A 16199-nucleotide genomic window follows, 5' to 3' on the forward strand; every position below is an offset into this window, starting at 1 on the left:
CGCAGGCTTGCATTGGGGGGGGGCGGAGCGTGACGTCACACACCGCCGGCCCTGTAGTCGCCCGTAATCAGACCCGGAGCGAACGCGCTCCGGGGACTGATTACAAACGGGGTGCCGCGTGCATGATCCCCGGGGTCCCCAGCTGCGGGACTCCCGCGATCAGGCATCTTATCCTCTATCCTTTGGATAGGGGATAAGATGTGTAAGCACCGGAGTACCCCTTTAAAGCCTCTGGCTGGATCTCACAGGCTTCCATAGCAGGCAGTCATCATCTGGCCTCCTGCTGCCATAGCAACCAATGGCGACCCGAGATCGTATCATGGCGCCGCCATTGGTGAACAGGGGGAGTGACAACATCATAGATGCGTGATCAGGATTGATCACGGCATCTATGGGGTTAATGTTGCCGGGACCGGCGAGATCGCGGTACCGGTGCGATCGCAGCCCTGGCAGCTGCGGCCGGACTCCGGCTGTGATTGACAGCTGGGTTCCACCGGAGATCACTGGGATGTATGCATACGTCCCGAACATGTCGGGTGAACAATCCCTTACGTCCCCCAGAACTAAACAATCAAGGATGCCTGACTACAGGCTTCATACACATTTACATCAGTGTTTGCCAACCAGCGTGCCTCCAGCTGTTGCAAAACTACAACTTTCAGCATGCCCGGACAGCCGAAGGCTGTCCGGGCATGCTGGAAGTTGTAGTTTTGCAACAGCTGGAGGCACCCTGGTTGGGAAACACTGCCTTAGATAGTAGGGTGATCCCACGTTGATAATGTAGTGTTCTCAGTTGCACCACATTGTGTGAGATATACATTGATTTCCTTAGATCGTAAGCTCTTGTGCGCCTTTTCATAACTAGTCTGATTTTGTCTCTGTGTTGTAGAGCACTGCAGAATATGTTGAAATAAAGAGTTATTCTCTACACCGCCTGGGCATTTGCATGAATTAGTCTCCTTGTTTATGAGGATCGGGCTGATAATGTCCTAATAACCATCGAATGAATATGCATAGTTTTCGCTTGTCATGTGGCTTTCATGTGAATCACTCGTCGCTCTCCGCTCACTCCTGTCTTTCTTTTCTTGCAGACTCTAAATGGCTTCTAGGAAGTCGGCATCAGATTTACACGGTAAGAATAGAAGGTGATATGTCTTATCTGTTTAGGTGTTATCCATAGCATATATAAAGGTCTGTGCTTTAAAAAAAAAAAAAAAAAAAATTAAAAGAATATATATATATATATATATATATATATATATATATATATATATATATATATATAAAATAAATATATATATATATATTTATTTTTATATATATTTATTTAATTATATATATATATATATATATATATATATATATATATATATATATACATACACACACACACACACACACACACATATATATATATATATATATATATATATATATATATATATATACACATATATACATACCCACACTTACAAAGGAGTGACTGGGGACAGTAAACTTTCCTTAAAGGGGTAATGGACATGTTGGGAAGGATCTGTGCTTGTCTTGGAGCTAAATGGCTGTGTTATGAGTCCACCATAATGCTGTTGATTTCTTTTTGTGAACTGGTTATTTCTTGTTGCACCCCCCCCCCCCCCCCCCAACTACAACTCCCAGGATCCCTTGTTTGTAAGTGTGAGGTCACTTTTCTCCCTCCCACGCATCAGTCACCCCATCATTTGCAGTACACCTGGGACAATTCCCTGCAGACCTATGCAGAATGATCCCCCACCCAGCGGTCGCTCCACCCATTGAAGAACAGACAGGCTCCTTTTCAACACCTGACTAGTGATGTAATGTCTCGGGCCACAGTGCAACCTGGAAAAACCTGAGACTCCAATAATTTTGTATGCTGCTAAAAATAAACATCAGGGCAAAGATCACATAATTGCGAGACCATCCATCAAACACAGGTACAGACATTATATTATGAACTACAACTTTACAGCCCCTGTAGCATAGTAAAAAAAAAATTGGAATACCCCTTTAATAACATTTACATGCTCTGAGACATAGGGTTAAGAGTTGTCCTGAGGTTCCTTAATAACCCCTCTGATAATTAGAAAATGACTACCTAAATTTATTTAAAATGCATCTGTCACGTAAACTGACCCTGTAATACTCCTTACTCTCCTTAAAGGGGTACTCCAGTGGAAAACATTATTTTTTTTTTCTATAAACTGGTTCCAGAAAGTTAAACAGATTTGTAAATTACTTCTATTAAAAAATCTTTACCCTTCCGGTACTTATTAGCAGCTGTATGCTACAGAGGAAATTCTTTTCTTTTTGAATGTCTTTTTTGTCTTGTCCACAGTGCTCTCTGCAAACACCTGATGCCCATATCAGGAAATTTCCAGAGCAGGAGAAAATCCCCATAGCAAACCTATGCTGCTCTGGACAGTTCCTGATACAGGCATCAGGTGTCAGCAGAGAGCACTGTGGACAAGACAAAAAAGAAATTAAAAAAGAAAATAATTTCCTCTGTAGCATACAGCTGCTAAAATGTTCTGGCATCTGTTTAACTTTCTGGCATCAGTTCATTTAAAAAAAAAAAAAAGTTGGCCAAGTTATGGTATGCCAAGTTGCCAAAAAAAAGTTTTCCACCGGAGTACCCCTTTAATGTATTAACATATAGCTTTTATTTTATATTGTGGTGCCTGAAAAAAAAAAAAAAGGAAAAAAGCAAAAATAAATACATTTTTGTCCTTTACCAGTGTCCTGGAGGCGGGGCCAGAGCTGCGTAGATCTGACACGCCTCCCTTCCTGCCATCACTAGACTTTGACAACACAAGGTTACCTGACTGGCAGCAGCCCTGTGTGTGCAGTCTGTGCATGCGCCGGTATTGTGAATTTTGACGCACACACAGTGAAACTTTGACCCATGTCGGTCGGGTTTGGAGGCTGTACTGCGGTTTCCTCTGTTTGACCCCTGACGGCCAACCCACCCGTCACAATCACTAAAGGTAGAATACTCGTTCTAGTGGCTGACTTTGCGCACTCTGAACAGCGTCCAAACATGTCACGTGACTTTTGGCAAGTTTGACATGTCTATGACAGGTACACTTTAATCTGTATTTACATAAAGCTGGATGCCCCTCTGTTTAAGAATGATTCATGCTATTCTCTGTACCATGTGTCTTTGCTCTAGGGCCTTTCAGTTACCTTGAGGACGTCCCGTTCAAGATTGGTGACAAGTTCAGAGTGCCGGATAAAGTTGGCCTGCCTGTTGGCTTCTGCGTGCCGGACATCAGCCAGCTCATCGGGCAAATCCAGGTAGGGTTCTGTAAACGGTGTAAAATTTTTATATATATATATATATATATATATATATATATATATATATATATATACACACACACGCATATACACATGCATATACATATACACACACACACATGCATATACACATGCATATACACACACACACATGCATATACACATGCATATACACACACACACACACACATATATATGCATATACACACACGTGTGTGTGTGTGTGTGTATATCTGTACAACAGCGCAGCACTCCAGGTATTGTGAAACAACAAGTGAATTTATTCAACCCATGTCCAGCAGCAACATTTCAATTCATCAATAGAACGTTCATTTATCTAAAGTAAACCGTGATCGGGTTTGGATCTCTGGCGCCCGCATTCTTGTTGAATTAAAGTAGTGCTGCTATACCTTCTGTGTGTGTATAATATAAATAAATATATATATATATATATATATATATATATATATATATATATATATATATACACACATAGTGGGGATCAAAAGTCTGGGCACCCCAGGTAAAAATTTGTATTAATGTGCAGAAAGAAGCCAAGGAAAGATGGAAAAATCTCCAAAAGGCATCAAATTACAGATTAGACATTCTTATAATATGTCAACAAAAGTTAGATTTTATTTCCATCCATGGTGTCTGCAAAAGTTTGGGCACCTTGCAGAATTTATAGCATGCACTGCCCCTTTGAAAAACTGAGACCTGCCAGTGTCATGGATTGTTCTCAATCTTCATCTGGGAAAGGTGATGTCAATCTCAAAGGTGGTAAATGCCCAGACTCATCTGACCTTGCCCCAACAATCAGCACCATGGGTTCTTCTAAGCAGTTGTCTAGAAATCTGAAACTGAAAATAGTTGACGCTCACAAAGCTGGAGAAGGCTATAAGAAGATAGCAAAACGTTTTCAGATGTCAATATCCTCTCTTCAGAATGTAATTAAGAAATGGCAGTAATCAGGAACAGTGGAAGTTAAAGCAAGATCTGGAAGACCAAGAAAAATATCAGAACAGCTCGCAGGATTGTGAGAAAAACTATTCAAAACCCACGTTTGACTGCACAATCCCTCCAGAAAGATCTGGCAGACACTGGAGTTGTGGTACATTATTCCACTATAAAGAGACACTTGTACAGATATGGTCTTCATGGAAGAGTCATCAGAATAAAACCTCTTCTACGTCCTCACCACAAAAATCAGCGTTTGAACTTTGCAAATGAACATATAGACAAGCCTGATGCATTCTGGAAACAAGTTCTGTGGACCGATGAGGTTGAAATTGAACTTTTTGGCCGTAATGAGCAGAGGTACGTTTGGAGAATTTAATGAAAAGAACCTCTGTCCAACTGTTAAGCATGGGGGTGGATCAATCATGCTTTGGGGTTGTATTGCAGCCAGTGGCACAGGGAACATCTCACGAGTAGAAGAAAAAATGGATTCAACAACATTTCAGCAAATTTTCCATGCTAACTTGATGCCATCTGTGAAAAAGCTGAAGTTAAAGAGAGGATGGCTTCTACAAATGGATAATTATCCTAAACACACCTCAAAATCCACGGGGGATTACATCAAGAGGCGTAAATTGAAGGTTTTGCCATGGCCTTCACAATCTCCTGACCTCAACATAATTGAAAATCTATGGATAGACCTTAGAAGAGCAGTGCGTGACAGACAGCCCAGAAATCTCAAAGAACTGGAAGACTTTTGTAAGGAAGAATGGGCAAAGATACCTCAAACAAGAATTGAAAGACTCTTGGCTGGCTACAAAAAGCGTTTACAAGCTGTGATACTTGCCAAAGGGGACAAGATATTAACTCTGCAGGGTGCCCAAACTTTTGCAGACGCCATTTTTTTTGTTTTGTTATTTTGAAAGTGTAAATGATGGAAAGAAAATCTAACTTTTGCTTAAATATGATAAGAATGTCTAATCTGTAATTTGATGCCTTTTGGAGATTTTTCCATCTTTCCTTGGCTTCTTTATGCACATTAATACAAATTTTTACCTAGGGTGCCCAAACTTTTGATCCCCACTGTGTGTGTGTATGTATGTGTACACACATACATACACACACACACACACACACACACACACACACGTATCTATATCTTTCTCTCTGTGTATATAAAATCAAATATATATGTTATATCAGTGTTTTCAAACCAGAGTGCCCCCAGATGGAGACACACAGTTTTTAAAATACTGCCTTAGTAGCTGTTTACTTTGTGTCAATCTATTGATGGATCTTATTCTAACCTCTTTATTATTTGACAGTATGACTTCTCCCTGGAGAAGAAGACCGTCCAGTGGGCAGAAGAAGTGAAACAGATGAAAGCCGCGCAGAGGGAAGCCGAAAGGAGAGCAGCAGAGGCCCTATCCCAAGCGATTTCCGATGATCAGACGGAGAGAGAGGATGATGAAGGTAGAGGGTACCCTCCGCCCATCAACCCTATCCTCGCCAGCCTCCAGCACAACAACATCCTGACCCCCACCCCCGCCAACAACAGTGCCATACCCCAAAAAGTGCTGAGCCCCCCACACGGCAAGGCAGACTTTAACCCTGCCGACTTCGAGTGCGAGGAGGACCCCTTCGACAAGTTAGAATTGAAAACCCTCAACGACAAAGAAGAGTTGAGGAACATTCTTGACATTCACGTGAGGCCTGTCACAAGCCCGGAATCGGGCAATGCCGACACGGTGCAGAACTCGCCGCCCCAGCTGAAGGACGAGGACGCGCTCGCCGCCCTGAAACAGGAAGCGTTAGACTTTAAGCATCTCCGCAAACCCAATGGATTTATCACTTTACCGCAGTTTGAAAACTGTGAACTGCCCCCGTCTTCCAAAGTGTCACTTGCCCCCATGACCGGGGTCAGCAATATCAAATCCCTGTCCTTCCCTAAACTAGACTCTGACGAGAGCAACCTGAAGGTGGCGCACACGAGCACTTACTGCCTGCCCAATGGCACTTTCCTCGAATCCTTAAAATCCCACTCGCCCCCTAATGGCGATGAACTGAACGGACACCTAGTGTGGGGGGGATCATCCCTGCATATAGAGAGTGGGACCTTGAAGTGTGCATCACCCCCTTCTACTGTGGGCCCAGTCAGTGGCACAGAAGGAATTTCGAGGACCTGTATGACTGGTGACACTAAGGTAACATACGGCTACTTCTTTATACAGAGGTTATAGTTTTTACATTATGTAATGTACAGTGTTGCCTTTTCTTCGGATGACCACCCTCTTATCCGGACCAGATTTCCTGCTGCATATTCTTTGAGAAGACCACTGTTCAATTCCATTTTGGTTTTGGATGGTCCCCTTAAAGAGGTTTAACTCTCTCAAGGTATCTTTATAGAAGCCAGAGTTCTGTTTCTCTTAATACAAAGCTTCCAATACAGCCATAAAGTTACATATAATAATACAATTCTGGTTGTAGGCAGCTGCCAATAGAGAGAGTCTAATGTATACAACATATCTGTATCTAATATATAATGTATGTATGTAGAGAGAGTGTGTTTGTGTATATGTAGAGAGAGAGTGTGTATGTGTATGGAGAGAGAGTGTGTGTGTGTGTATGGAGAGAGTGTGTGTGTGTATGGAGTGTGTGTGTGTGTGTGTATGGAGAGAGTGTGTGTGTGTGTGTGTATGGAGAGAGTGTGTGTGTGTGTGTGTATGGAGAGAGTGTGTGTGTGTGTGTGTGTATGGAGAGAGTGTGTGTGTGTGTGTGTATGGAGAGAGTGTGTGTGTGTATGGAGAGAGTGTGTGTGTGTATGGAGAGAGTGTGTGTGTGTGTGTGTGTATGGAGAGAGTGTGTGTGTGTGTGTGTATGGAGAGAGTGTGTGTGTGTGTGTGTATGGAGAGAGTGTGTGTGTGTGTGTATGGAGAGAGTGTGTGTGTGTGTGTATGGAGAGAGTGTGTGTGTGTGTATGGAGAGAGTGTGTGTGTGTGTGTATATGGAGAGAGTGTGTGTGTGTGTGTATGGAGAGAGTGTGTGTGTGTGTATGGAGAGAGTGTGTGTGTGTGTATGGAGAGAGTGTGTGTGTGTGTGTATGGAGAGAGTGTGTGTGTGTGTGTATGGAGAGAGTGTGTGTGTGTGTATGGAGAGAGTGTGTGTGTGTGTGTGTATGGAGAGAGTGTGTGTGTGTGTATGGAGAGAGTGTGTGTGTGTGTGTGTGTGTATGGAGAGTGTGTGTGTATGGAGAGTGTGTGTGTGTGTGTATGGAGAGTGTGTGTGTGTGTATGGAGAGTGTGTGTGTGTATGGAGAGTGTGTGTGTGTGTATGGAGAGTGTGTGTGTATGGAGAGTGTGTGTGTGTGTATGGAGAGTGTGTGTGTGTGTATGGAGAGTGTGTGTGTGTGTATGGAGAGTGTGTGTGTGTGTATGGAGAGTGTGTGTGTGTGTATGGAGAGTGTGTGTGTGTGTATGGAGAGTGTGTGTGTGTGTATGGAGAGTGTGTGTGTGTGTATGGAGAGTGTGTGTGTGTGTATGGAGAGTGTGTGTGTGTGTATGGAGAGTGTGTGTGTGTGTATGGAGAGTGTGTGTGTGTGTATGGAGAGTGTGTGTGTGTGTATGGAGAGTGTGTGTGTGTGTATGGAGAGTGTGTGTGTGTGTATGGAGAGTGTGTGTGTGTGTATGGAGAGTGTGTGTGTGTGTGTGTGTATGGAGAGTGTGTGTGTGTGTGTATGGAGAGTGTGTGTGTGTGTGTATGGAGAGTGTGTGTGTATGGAGAGTGTGTGTGTGTGTGTGTGTATGGAGAGTGTGTGTGTGTATGGAGAGTGTGTGTGTGTGTGTGTGTATGGAGAGTGTGTGTGTGTGTGTGTGTGTATAGAGTGTATGGAGAGTGTGTGTGTATGGAGAGTGTGTGTGTGTGTGTGTGTATAGAGTGTATGGAGAGTGTGTGTGTATGGAGAGTGTGTGTGTGTGTGTATGGAGAGTGTGTGTGTGTGTGTGTGTATGGAGAGTGTGTGTGTGTGTGTGTGTGTATGGAGAGTGTGTGTGTGTGTGTGTGTATGGAGTGTATGGAGAGTGTGTGTGTATGGAGAGTGTGTGTGTGTGTGTGTGTATGGAGAGTGTGTGTGTGTGTGTGTGTATGGAGAGTGTGTGTGTGTGTGTGTGTGTATGGAGAGTGTGTGTGTGTGTGTATAGAGTGTATGGAGAGTGTGTGTGTGTATGGAGAGTGTGTGTATGGAGAGTGTGTGTGTGTGTGTATGGAGAGTGTGTGTGTATGGAGAGTGTGTGTGTGTATGGAGAGTGTGTGTGTATGGAGAGTGTGTGTGTATGGAGAGTGTGTGTGTGTGTGTATAGAGTGTATGGAGAGTGTGTGTGTATGGAGAGTGTGTGTGTGTGTGTGTGTGTGTATAGAGTGTATGGAGAGTGTGTGTGTATGGAGAGTGTGTGTGTATGGAGAGTGTGTGTGTATGGAGAGTGTGTGTGTGTGTGTGTATGGAGAGTGTGTGTGTGTGTGTGTGTGTGTGTGTGTATATAGAGTGTATGGAGAGTGTGTGTGTATGGAGAGTGTGTGTGTGTATGGAGTGTGTGTGTGTGTGTGTGTGTGTGTGTGTGTGTGTGTGTAGAGAGAGAATGTGTGTCCCCTCTCCTGTGGGATAAGTGTCTGGTTGTGTCAGGGTTCACCTTCTTGGAGCTGCAGAGAACAGCACTTGTGTAGCTCACATAGGAATGAATGGATGGTTTTCCGTGTGCAACTCCAGGACACGAGAAATGTGGGGCCTCCATTCTAGAGATAAGACTCTTATCCCCTATCTCAGTGTCTCATAACCAGGGCGCCTCCAGCTGCTGCAAAACTACAACTCCCAGCATGCCCGGACAGCCAAAGGCTGTCCGGGCATGCTGGGAGTTGTAGTTTTGCAACAGCTGGAGGTACCCTGGTTGGGAAACATTAGGATAGGGATAAGAGTGTCCCTTTTAATAGGAGCTGTATAACTATTGGGGGACAGAATTTTATTATCTTACTCTATGGGTTTGTTCACACTGTGAAAATTCAGGCCAAATTCGTGCGGTGGGGGGAGCGGAACATTATCGGATTATCGACAAGGTAATTGCCGATATCGATAACGTCAAAAATCATGAATATCGGCCGATAATATTGGCCAAACTGATAATCAGTCGATCCCTAATACTTACCTCCCAGTGCCTTTGTTGTCCTACTGGGGCCCGGTGCGCCCCTCTTCTTGGCTCCCTGTGGTCACTACGCTATGGCTCGGCGATCAGTGTCTTCCCTCGGCCAGTGATTGGCTAAACAGCAATGTGACCTATTAACCCCCGGCACAATGAAGAAGACTAGGATCCGGGTCAATAGGTCACATTACTGCCTAGAAAAGCTGCTGAAGACTAAATTTACTCCTGAAAGTTCCTACTGACTATATGATGAAAAGGAGTCAGACCACACAGGATACCACAGACCAGTCACAGTGTCCTTCCTGACTCCTGTCAACCACTGAGCCTGTCTACAATAAGCATCAGAATATGAGGTAACTCAGGATCAGTACTATAGAAGTAATAGATGTACACTGTGACCTCACCAGCAGAATAGTGAGTACAGCTCTGGAGTATAATACAGGATATAACTCAGGATCAGTACATGATAAGTAATGTAATGTATGTACAAAGTGACCTCACCAGCAGAATAGTGAGTACAGGTCTGGAGTATAATACAGGATATAACTCAGGATCAGTACAGGATAAGTAATGTAATGTATGTGCACAGTGACCTCACCAGCAGAATAGTGAGTACAGCTCTGGAGTATAATACAGGATATAACTCAGGATCAGTACAGGATAAGTAATGTAATGTATATACACAGTGATCCCACCAGCAGAATAGTGAGTACAGATCTGGAGTATAATACAGGATATAACTCAGGATCAGTACAGGATAAGTAATGTAATGTATGTACACAGTGACCTCACCAGCAGAATAGTGAGTACAGCTCTGGAGCGTAATACAGGATATAACTCCAGATATAGGATATAGCTAATTTTTGCCCCGTATACGGTTCAACCTTAATAGAAAGTTTTCTATTTCTCTTCCTATTTACAGATGTCTGCTCATCAGGTCGCAGCGTCCAAAGTGCCCAATAGTGTAACCAATATGAAGCGGCTCAGTGTCCCGGGCTATGAGGAGCTTCTCCAGGCGCTATCCAGCAGCGAACGGCAATGTGCCGAGACCATTGTCAGCATGGGATACTCCTATGAACATGTGATGAGAGCCATGCAGAAGCAAGGACAGAACGTGGAGCAGGTGAGGGAGGGAGCCCGACGCGTAGGCATCATCTGTAGTTGTACGTCTAGTATTACAGCACAAGTATAATTCTGTGAATAGTGACTATTTATGTTGCTACACTTCGCATTTCCAAATGCAGGCCTCATTAACCATTTCTTTAAGGGCCATGTTTCCCAACCAGGGTGCCTCCAGCTGTTGCAAACTACAACTCCCAGCATGCCCGGACAGCCTCCGGCTGTCCGGGCATGCTGGGAGTTGTAGTTTTGCAACAGCAGGAAGCACCCTGGTTGGGAAACACTGCCCCGAGCAATCATTAAAATAAGCTTTTAGCTGTCCGGGCATGCGGGCATGCTGGGAGTTATAGTTTTGCAACAGCTGGAGGCACACAGCTCTAAGGGCACCTAGTTATCCAGTACTTGATTTGGAAATCCAAGATAAAAGTAGTCAGACTACCCCGAATCTCCCTATGACTGCAGTCCCGCCCCCTCCATATATCTCTATGGGAGAGTCAAAGATTGCCTATTAAAGGGGTACTCCAGTGGAAAAAATACTTTTTAAATCAACTGGTGCCAGAAAGTTAAACAGATTTGTAAATTACTTCTATTAAAAATGTTTTACCCTTCTAGTACTTTTGAGCAGCTGTATGCTACAGAGGAAATTCTTTTCTTTTTGAATGTCTTTATTTTCTTGTCCACAGTGCTCTCTGCTGACACCTCTGTCCGTATCAGGAACTGTCCATAGCAGGAGAAAATCCCCATAGCAAACCTCTCCTGCTCTGGACAGTTCCTGATCCGGACATCAGGTGTCAGCAAGAGAGCACTGTGGACAAGACAAAAAAGAAATGCAAAAAGAAAATAATTTCCTCTGTAGCATACAGCTGCTAAAAAGTACAGGAAGGGTAAAGATTTTTTAATAAGTCATTTACAAATCTGTTTAACTTTCTGGCGCCAGTACCCTCCCATAGAGATATGGATGTGGCGGGGGTCAAGACGCTGCATTTCTGGGGGGATAAGTTTTTCAGTATGACATATCTCCTTTAATGCTATCCATCCACTGCAGCATAGCCATGCCCCCTGGAGACCATGTGATGTATGACATATTGTCTGGCCGCATGGAATGCTGGGAAAGGTGTAAATTACTTCTATTAAAAAATCTTAATCCTTCCAGTACCTATCAGCTGCTGTTATGATCCACAGGAAGTTTTTCCTTTTGAATTTCCTTTGTCTGACCACAGTGCTCTCTGCTGACACCTCTGTCCATTTTAGGAACTGTCCAGAGCAGGATAGGTTTGCTATGGGGATTTTCTTTCTCTGGACAGTTCCTGACATGGACAGAGGTGGAAGCAGAGAGCACTTTGGTCAAACTGAAAGGAAATTCAAAAAGAAAATAACTGCTGTTCTGATCCACAGGAAATTAAGTACTGGAAGGATTAGGATTTTTTTAATAAAAGTAGTTTACAAATCAGAATTCAGGTAGAAGAAACAGACATGGTCGCACATCTACAATCTTGTATAATGATCTGATTGCTTCTCAGCATAATATCAAAAACTAACAGGTTGTTATATACGTTTTGATCAAAAAGTACAAGCCCACTCGCCACGTCAAGGCCACCTATCCAGAGTGGGTCCCTAACGTCCCCAGCATAAAATGGCGCAGCACAGGGCGGCGACCACCACCGCCGCAACACCAGTGCCCACAGGGGGAACGACCCACTGGCAGAGCAGCCCCAACGCCTCTCAAACCAGTCTATGGGCCGCACCCCCCCCCCCCCGCAGACACGGCGCCACGGCAGTAACGGACGCTGCACAGCACCACACCAGTGTGAACAAGGTGTTACAGCTCACTTACCATGCGCTCACAGCCAGACTGGGAGGCTTCTAGGAAAGAAATGGCCCTTGTGTAGCTGCTACCTGCTACTTATATAGGGTTGGGCTGAGGGGGTGGGGAAGAGTGCAGCACATGTACAAAGTGGCATTGAGTGGTTTGAGTGGCACTGGGGCTGCTCTGCCAGTGGGTCGTTCCCCCTGTGGGCACTGGTGTCGTGGCGGTGGTGGTCGCCGCCCATTGCTACACCATTTTATGCTAGGGACGTTAGGGACCCACTCTAAATAGGTGGCCTTGACGTGGCGAGTGGGCTTTGTACTTTTTGATCAAGACGTATATACTAACAACCTGTTAGTTTTTGAAATTATGCTGAGAAGCAATCAGATCAGTATACGAGATTGTAGATGTGCGACCATGTCTGTCTTCTACCCGAATTCGCATTGTAATTTACAAATCTGTTTGTTTCTGGCACCAGTTGATTTAAAAAAAAAAAAAAAAATGCTTCCGGTGGAGTACCCCTTTAAATTACTCAAAGGTCCCATTGTTTGGCTGATACTACTTGGTACAGCCATGGGTAAAAAGTTAGGCTCTAGGGAGTGCCATAGAAGATGGTAATAATTTTCATGGGGTCATAACAATAATCCTCTCCTCTGTACTGCAGGTGCTGGAGTACTTGTTCATCCATTCACAGCTGTGTGAGAAAGGCTTTGATCCATTACTGGTCGATGAGGCTCTAGAGATGCATCAGTGCTCTGAGGAGAAGGTAGGTGTCCGGCCTTTAGTGCTGTGCTCCATTTATCCTTATTGCCTTTTTTACTGCCCCAATGTACATGAATTTAACTACTATATTACTGTCCCCTATGTACAAGAATATAAGTATTATAATACTGTTCCTATACACAAGAATATAACTACTACAATACTGCTCCTATACACAAGAATATAACTACTATAATACTGCCTCCTATATACAAGAATATAACTACTATAATACTGCTCCTATATACAAGAATATAACTACTATAATACTGCTCCTATATACAAGAATATAACTACTATAATACTGCCTCCTATATACAAGAATATAACTACTATAATACTCCTCCTATATACAAGAATATAACTACTATAATACTGCTCCTATATACAAGAATATAACTACTATAATACTGCTCCTATACACAAGAATATAACTACTATAATACTGCTCCTATACACAAGAATATAACTACTATAATACTGCCTCCTATATACAAGAATATAACTACTATAATACTGCTCCTATATACAAGAATATAACTACTATAATACTGCTCCTATATACAAGATTATAACTACTATAATACTGCTCCTATATACAAGAATATAACTACTATAATACTGCTCCTATATACAAGAATATAACTACTATAATACTGCTCCTATGTACAAGAATATAACTACTATAATACTGTCTCCTATATACAAGAATAGAACTACTAGAATACTGCTCCTATACACAAGAATAGAACTACTAGAATACTGCTCCTATACACAAGAATATAACTACTATAATACTGTCTCCTATATACAAGAATATAACTACTATAATACTGCTCCTATGTACAAGAATATAACTACTATAATACTGTCTCCTATATACAAGAATATAACTACTATAATACTGCTCCTATATCCAAGAATATAACTACTATAATACTGCTCATATGTACAAGAATATAACTACTATAATACTGCTCAATATACAAGAATATAACTACTATAATACTGCTCCTATGTACAAGAATATAACTACTATAATACTGTCTCCTATATACAAGAATATAACTACTATAATACTGCTTCTATATACAAGAATAGAACTACTATAATACTGTCTCCTATATACAAGAATATAACTACTATAATACTGCTCCTATGTACAAGAATATAACTACTATAATACTGCCTCCTATGTACAAGAATATAACTACTATAATACTTCTCCTATATACAAGAATATAACTACTATAATACTGCTCCTATATACAAGAATATAACTACTATAATACTGCCCCTATATACAAGAATATAACTACTATAATACTGCCCCTATATACAAGAATATAACTACTATAATACTGCTTCTATATACAAGAATATAACTACTATAATACTGCTCCTATATACAAGAATATAACTACTATAATACTGCTCCTATATACAAGAATATATCTACTATAATACTGCTTCTATATACAAGAATATAACTACTATAATACTGCTCCTATATTCAAGTATATAACTACTATAATACTGCTCCTATGTACAAGAATATAACTACTATAATACTGCCTCCTATATACAAGAATATAACTACTATAATACTGCTCCTATGTACAAGAATATAACTACTATAATACTTCTCCTATATACAAGAAAATAACTACTATAATACTGCTCCTATATACAAGAATATAACTACTATAATACTGCCCCTATATACAAGAATATAACTACTATAATACTGCTCCAATATACAAGAATATAACTACTATAATACTGCTCCTATATACAAGAATATAACTACAATAATACTGCCTCCTATATACAAGAATATAACTGCTATAATACTGCTCCTATATACAAGAATATAACTACTATAATACTGCTCCTATGTACAAGAATATAACTACTATAATACTGCTCCTATATACAAGAATATAACTACTATAATACTGCTCCTATATACAAGAATATAACTACCATAATACTGCTCCTATATACAACAATATAACTACTATAATACTGCTCCTATATACAAGAATATAACTGCTATAATACTACCTTGTATAACACTGGTTTCCTGTCTTCCAGACGATGGCCTTTCTTCAGCTGATGAGTAAATTTAAGGAGATGGGGTTCGAACAGAAAGAGATAAAGGAAGTTTTGTTACTTTATAACAACGATCAGGACAAGGCACTGGAGGAGCTGATGGCGCGCGCCGGCCCCAGCTGAACCCCCTCCTCCCACCTCCCTATCACTATAGGCTCTTAACCAACGTTCGGATAGGAAGATCCTACGACAAGCTTTCCGTTCACAGAGGAGCGCAGAGAGAGAGAGCGAGCGAGCGCGGCCAAACCCGCTGCGTCCTACCGCGTTACGTCTTCTACTCGTTTTTATTTTCTTTCCCTTTGCACAAAAAAGGCCAGCTAAGGATATATCGTAAGAAGTGCCCTTTCACCCCCAAACCTTTACCCCTCTCCCCCCCCCCCCCTCTTCCAACGAATGAAGAGGTTGTTTTGCTGAACCTTTAAGTGCACGATAGTGGAGGGGGGAAGTCGAATTTTAGGGATTTTTTTTTTCTCTTTTTGCAGTGTAAGTGGGAACGGAGAAGATTTGATGCGCGAAGCTGCTGATGCTTATACTGGAATACGGACTGTTGTACCCGATATGGCGAAGATTAGTGCAATTATTATTTTATTTTTATTTGGATAGATAGTGCTACACTGGTGATAAAAATCCTCGCAGGAGCATAGAGTTCAATGCAGACTAATGTGTTCGGTCTGTGTCATCCACCAGCCGCTTGGTGGTGGTCGCAGTTTAGCACTGGTAAAAGCTGTGACCGCTTCTTGGAATTGTTTTATTATGCTTTAAGTTATTGAGTTTTCAAAGCTTTATCTGTGCATCGAAGGACATTGTTCACACTCCCCTCTTTTACCTTTTTTTTAAGGGGTACTCCACTGCCCCAGCGTTGGGAACAGTGTAGTTCCGAGTGCTGGGTGCGGGGTCGTGACGTCAAGCCACGACCCCCCCCCCCAATGCAAGTCTAT

General features: G+C 42.2%; 1 protein-coding gene across 1 annotated transcript in view; it reads left to right on the forward strand.

The window, feature by feature from the left end:
• UBAP1 (ubiquitin associated protein 1) overlaps positions 1 to 16183 on the forward strand; it is a 34361-nt gene extending 18178 nt beyond the window's left edge. Inside the window, exons 2-7 of the mRNA XM_056546724.1 lie at positions 1092 to 1132; positions 3188 to 3312; positions 5598 to 6476; positions 10381 to 10581; positions 13049 to 13150; positions 15244 to 16183. Coding sequence (XP_056402699.1) covers positions 1099 to 1132; positions 3188 to 3312; positions 5598 to 6476; positions 10381 to 10581; positions 13049 to 13150; positions 15244 to 15384 — 1482 coding nt within the window. The 5' untranslated portion in view covers positions 1092 to 1098 and the 3' untranslated portion in view covers positions 15385 to 16183. The remainder of the gene's footprint in view (positions 1 to 1091; positions 1133 to 3187; positions 3313 to 5597; positions 6477 to 10380; positions 10582 to 13048; positions 13151 to 15243) is intronic.
• The last annotated feature ends 16 nt before the right edge of the window (positions 16184 to 16199 follow it).

The sequence above is a fragment of the Hyla sarda genome, chromosome 1 (genome assembly GCF_029499605.1).
Source record: "Hyla sarda isolate aHylSar1 chromosome 1, aHylSar1.hap1, whole genome shotgun sequence".
Taxonomy (NCBI): Eukaryota; Metazoa; Chordata; class Amphibia; order Anura; family Hylidae; genus Hyla; species Hyla sarda.